Source organism: Leishmania panamensis (assembly GCF_000755165.1).
Source record: "Leishmania panamensis strain MHOM/PA/94/PSC-1 chromosome 20 sequence".
Lineage (NCBI taxonomy): Eukaryota > Euglenozoa > Kinetoplastea > Trypanosomatida > Trypanosomatidae > Leishmania > Leishmania panamensis.
Window position 1 is genome coordinate 486540 of NC_025866.1, and position 5695 is coordinate 492234.

General features: G+C 58.5%; 3 protein-coding genes across 3 annotated transcripts; all 3 read right to left on the reverse strand.

The window, feature by feature from the left end:
- On the reverse strand, positions 1–1544 carry LPMP_201101 (kinesin, putative; the record flags this gene model as incomplete). The annotated part of the gene is made up of 1 exon (XM_010700009.1): positions 1–1544. A coding segment is annotated over one exon (1544 nt), but the record flags the coding sequence as incomplete, so codon positions are not given.
- Positions 1545–2448: 904 nt separating this feature from the next.
- On the reverse strand, positions 2449–4776 carry RH (ATP dependent DEAD-box helicase, putative; the record flags this gene model as incomplete). Its single annotated transcript, XM_010700010.1, has 1 exon — positions 2449–4776. The coding sequence occupies one exon, from the start codon at positions 4774–4776 to the stop codon at positions 2449–2451; it is 2328 nt and encodes a 775-aa protein (XP_010698312.1).
- Positions 4777–5380: 604 nt separating this feature from the next.
- Positions 5381–5695, reverse strand: LPMP_201120 (ubiquitin-conjugating enzyme, putative; the record flags this gene model as incomplete). Its single annotated transcript, XM_010700011.1, has 1 exon — positions 5381–5695. A coding segment is annotated over one exon (315 nt), but the record flags the coding sequence as incomplete, so codon positions are not given.

Below are 5695 nucleotides of genomic sequence, written 5' to 3' on the forward strand. Positions count from 1 at the left end.
GTTTTAAGCTGGGCAATCTCCCCTCGGAGCTTTCGCATTAGCAACGTCGTCGCATCTTCGTTCACGTGCGGCGCATTGCGAATGCTCTTCGCGCGACCCGCGTACGTAAGCGTCGAGATCGTTTCCTCCACGTAACGGTCCGAGGGACTGATGCAGGCAATCATGGTGGTCAGAGAGTTGCCACCAAGAGCGTGCTTGAGGAGCATTGTCAGCTTGCTGTCACGATAAGGAATGTGACGGCCTCCGGTGTGCTGCTCTGCACCGCCGCGAGCGTGAGATACCACACCGGCGTTCGTCCTTTTAAGTGTCGAAGTCGCCTCCGCAGCTCCGCCACGGAGCGCGGTGATCACCATTCCCAGAGCCAGCAGCGACGTATTGATGTCGATGGACTCCTTGATAAGCTTCGCGCCTGGGCGGTGGGAGAGAAGACCAATCTTTTCGGAGCCTGCTAGGTCCACAAGTGACAGCTCGGATTGACTGAGCAGCTCACCATTGGGGCGGGCGCGGCTTTCCACGTAGATGGTAAAGACACAATGGGAGCGGGAGGACTGGCGATTGATGAGGTGACTGCTCACAACCTTCTGCTGAATCCCGCTGAAGAGCATCCCACGCATCTCATCCGGGGAGTTACAGCTGCAAATAAACAGGTTCTCCACCTTGAAGACGTCGCCCTTGTGCCACCGTACACGCAGGTCGCCCTGATCGACGCCCCTCTTGCCGCGTGCATCCATCTGGAGCTTTGCCAGGGTGGACGAAGAGAACGGCAAAGGCGCCGCTGCCTCGTTGGCGTTTGCCGAGACGCCGATGCCGCGGTGCACATCAGAAATCTTTTCATTGTAGATCTGGTAGAAGCTGCAGCGAAACGTGTACGCCACCCCGTCGTCTGTCGTTCCGGCATTATCCGGCGATTCGGCGTCCTCCACGCCAACCGCGCGTTGCCGTTCACGTGCACGGTCAAAGAGCAGCTGAATGATACGAAGCATGATGCCGTGCTGCTGAACTGCTGTCCCGTCCACATGAGGTACCATCGCCTGGCGCTGCTGCAGATTCAATCCGCTGCTGCGCAACCCATCCATGGTGTAGGTCTTGCCGCTGCCGGTTTGCCCATAGGCGAATACGGTGGCGTGAAGCCCATCGAGTACGTGCTCCACGAGAGGAGCGATCTCCGCGAAGGTGGCTACCTGATCTGCTTCGGCAGGCAGGACCCGATCGAAGCGGTAGGACCGGCCTTCGTTTGGCGCCATCCTATCACGCACGATCACCTCGTCGCCATTGATATGAACGCGCTCGGCTGAGTGGTCGGCTTCTGTGTCCGGCTGCAGCGGGCGACAGCGCACGACAACGCGGATGCAACCAAAGTAGCGCTTGCTTTCTCTCAAAGTCCTGGTCGCGTTTACGGCCCCGCTGCTCGATATGGGGTCCACGTGCGCACTGGTTCTGGTGAGATCACTGGGTATCGCATCCACATTGCGGTGATTCCATACCACCTGCCGCGTCCTACGCGGCGGTGACGGCGTGTCTTCTCGGCTGTCGGCATTGCGCATTGCTTCCACAATCTAGTCAAGCCCGAAGTGCAGCAGACAAGAGACGACGAGGTATAGTCGAACAGGAGCAAACGGCTCGCGTGCCCGCCGGAGGGGTAGGCGGTGACGGCAGTCCACAAATGGTGCAGAAAAGCGAGCAACTACTTGGCGCCACACTGCCGTTGTTCTGCTGCCGTCGTCTCTCTCTGCCTGTCGAGTCCGTTTCTCGGCGGTTGTGTTCGCTGGCAAGCGGGGCGATCTGCCGCTCGTTCGAGAAAGGTGGTCTGTGCCACCCCGGGGTGTGACGAATATACTGCGGAGGGACTGTTGCTGGTTTGTCCGCTGACGAAAACATGTCAAGCGAAACAAAGAGAAAAACAAAACAACAGACCAAAAGAGGATACCGGAAGAAGAGCTGCGTGCTCACGAGAAGAGCGAGCAGACAGACAGACGCGCCCGTAAGTGCACTGACAGCCAAGCGGGCTCCCTTTCAAGGGCGCGGTGTTCGAGAGGACAAAGGCGTCGTCGCCAATACGCGGCGCCGTCAAGCACATTCGTTGTGCGCGTGATGGCATCAACGTTGATGCCATTGCCCGCGATATACGCGCAGAACAGAAAATATATACGCTCGCGTGATTCCTGCTGTGGATCGAGTGGCAAAAGTCGAGCACACCGGATGCAGCAACTCGGCCAGCTGTGCCAACCGGATCACGACATTTCTTTTTTTAGTTCGAAGTTTTGTTACACTGACCCTGTGAGTATATCAAATCCAATCAAAATGATCCGAGGAACGACAGAAGAGGGCCCAATGACGACCACGGCGGTAGGTCTCCGCCGTACAGAACGTGCTTTGTCAAGTAGCATCACAACATGCAAGTCTCCTGCTAGGTCACTACCTTTCCCTTCATTCGGCTACCCCTCACCGTCACTGACAGCGGCGTTGCCCCTTCTGGAAAGGGTCGGGTGCGTGTCTGTTCGTCGTTACATCCGTGCATCGCTTCAGCTTCTTTGTTGGCTTCAGCTGCGCATCAAGCAGCCCCTGTTTCTGCATGTCGAGCACGAGGGATGGATTCCTCGCCACATCCTGCGACAGCTGCCTAGCGTGGTCGAAGCGGCGTTGCTTGAGCGGGATTGAAGTGTGGTCCTCCATCTGAAACTGTTTGATCGCTGGCTTGGAGAAGAATTCGCGCTTGCGGTACGCCATATCTGGGCTCTCGGCCTGCATCGTGTAGTGCTGCCGCACGGCGAATTGGGGATCAAGACCATACAGCTCCGGCTGCTTCGTGAAGCGCTCCACATGGGCAGGCAACACCTGCTGAAGGTCTTCATGGATAACATGATTACAGAAGTCCACGGAGAGCGCCTCGGCCACCTGCCGAACACGCTTCGCCTCTTGCTTGTCGCTCACAACATAGACCCAGCCAACGTTGCCCATACGACCGGTTCGCCCACACATATGCAGGAAGCTCTGCCATGACGTCGGCGCAAAGTTGATAAAGACATGCGAGACGAGGGGCAAGTCGACACCGAAGGCCTCGGACTCCCTCAAGAGCAGAAACTTCCAGTCGGCCTTGAACTCGTTGCCCCCGTATACCTCCGAGAAGAGCCTGGCATCTACGCCGAGCCCTCGGAGTCGCCGGCGTGCACTGAGCACATCTTCCGCATCGGGAACAAAGAGAACAGCGCGGCCGGGAATCGTCTCCCGCGCATTCCACAGGACGCGCACAAGGTAGGTGAAGCGGTCTTCCTTGTGTCCGAGAAAGAAAGAGAAAAGACAGTGCACAGCGGAGGGGACGCGGACGGCGGACAGTACCGTCGTTTGGGCCACAGGTTTCATGCACAGTCCCTGCAAATGATCCTTCAGCTTTCCATCCACGTCAGCGGAGACCAGGGCGAGCTGCAGCACCGACCGAATGTGGGGGCCAGGCAGCTGATGGAGCGTCCCCAACAGCAGCTCCGCAGCCAGCGGGTTGCGCAGTCGCTCGCGCACCACCTCTACAGGTACGCTCTCCGGCAGCATCGGCACCTGCGCGCCGACATCGTCCACGTAGACACGCCGAAGGTAGCCAAAGTCCTCGAATTCCATTTTCTTCTCAAACAGCAGCTGACACATAACGTCCGCCGTCGTGATGACGAGCCGCGCTGGCCCGGTGGAGCACCGTAATCCGCGTCGAAGCTGCCTGTAATAGGACTCGTGGTCTTCTCTGTAGGTACCCAGAAAGAGCCAGGAGTAGTCATCAGCAGGCCGGTCAACCACCACGCCGCCGCCGGCTCGCCTACAGAGAGCCTTGACGGTGTCGTGCAGTCGCATGGCGTTCATTGTATTTGTCGCCACAAGCACATTCATGCCAGCAGCCTCGCTGCGGATGCCCTGCAGCAGGGCAAGGACCAGCGCCGATGTCTTGCCGCTCCCCGTGACACCGTTGAAGAGCACGTCGTTGTCATCCTCGTGGAGTAGGGCAGACAACAAGCGGGTCTGCAGGCGCGTCGGCACCGGCCCGTAAAGTTGCTCGGCAGCGGAGCTAATGGGCGCGTCCAAGCCGAGGGCAGACCAGGAAATTCCGGCCGCGTCGGTAGACTCGGCAGGCCTTCGAAGGAAGATGGAGGTGGAGTGCGAGGCGGTGACGGGGTTGCACGTGAGATCGCCTGCGAGAATCTGCCGAGCACGGGTGGAAGCAGACCCAAGAACGGTGCCCCTCACGTCCGCTTCCGTCATGATCTTGCTACTCACCGATTGATCTGCGCGAAGAACTTCCTCCATGAAGTCCAGCGAGTCGCTGTCGACCCCACTCTCGCTTTGGCTGCGAAGCAATGGCACAGCTGCGGAAGCGGGGCTGCTCTGTAAGGCACTCGCGCCCCGTTCCTCCGTCTCCACTGCCTCAAGGAGCATTGAACCGCCGCGGCCTTCACAGGCGAACACCTGACGTGGCGCCTCGCGCTGCGGCAGCAACGCCAACGGCTGCCGCCCCACTGGGCTGTACGTCATCGTCGTCACCGCCTTCTCAAGTGCCTCTTGCGAGGGCCAGAGCTTCTGACGGAAGCGGTAGTAGTTTCCATTTCGGTTACGCCTCAGCCGGGTGACGAGCTCTCGGGTCTCAAATTGGTCCAGGAGGCTGCGTGGGCCTCCCATCATGTTTGACTGCACAACACTGCGCGTAGTGATGACCAGATAGGAAAACGCGCTCAAACAATGTGTGCAGGACGCTGTGTAGCGCCGTAAGAGCCAATTCCTAGTCGCCGCCAGTCGCGGCATCGACCCTCGAACAGGCGCCCTACCTGGCTGCATCACGGCCGAGAAAGGTGCGAAAACAATTCGGCGCAGACGGAGGTTAAGAGAGCAAAAGGCGATCATCGCCGATCACACACGCACATGAGTATATCCCCATAGGGCATACGCAGGGGCAAGAAGGGTACTACAGACAAAGGAGTGAGGGGTAGTGAAAAGGGAGGTGAGTGACAAGGCGACGCGTGCCTTTCTCCTGAAGAGGACGGTCGCATAAAAGAAGATGCACCGCACACTCGCCGCTAACGTGCATAGGCAGCGACACAGCCAAGGCAAGTCGCACCCAGAACAACCTGCGTAGCTTGGGTTATCCGCTTTGTTGCGTCGTCTTGTTCAGCATGCTTCGCAGGCTCCCCCTTATGCCCTCCTTCACACTCGAGGTTGCCCCGGCGAAACACATTTGAGGTGAGAAGGAGAGCTGGTGTACGCCGCCGGCAAGCACAAGGAGACAGAGAGAGAGAGAGATCCCCCACACATCGGCCTACACAAACGCACACCCTCCGCTTACAAGAGCGTTCGTAGAGAGAAGTGCTTCGGCGGGAGAGTGCGGCCGTGTAATGACTCGGCTAATACTTCACGTGCATGAATCGCTGGCGCGCATGCGCTGCACGTGCTTCTGGAATTCCTCAGGCGTTGTGGTGGACATTATCCCGGCTGCCTTCTCATTCAGCACTGCGTAAGTTCTGTACTCGAGGAAGATCGCCTTCACAACACGAGCTACAACATCCATGACAGGTGTGGTTGGCTTCCAGTCATCGTTTTGCAGGAGACCCTCGCATACGGCGCCGTTTTCTGCTATCATGGGGTTGAAGATGTGGGTAAGAACGCGCACCACTGGCGGCTTGAACGGGTAATCTTGCTGGGGGAGGGTGAACAAGATATCGTACGT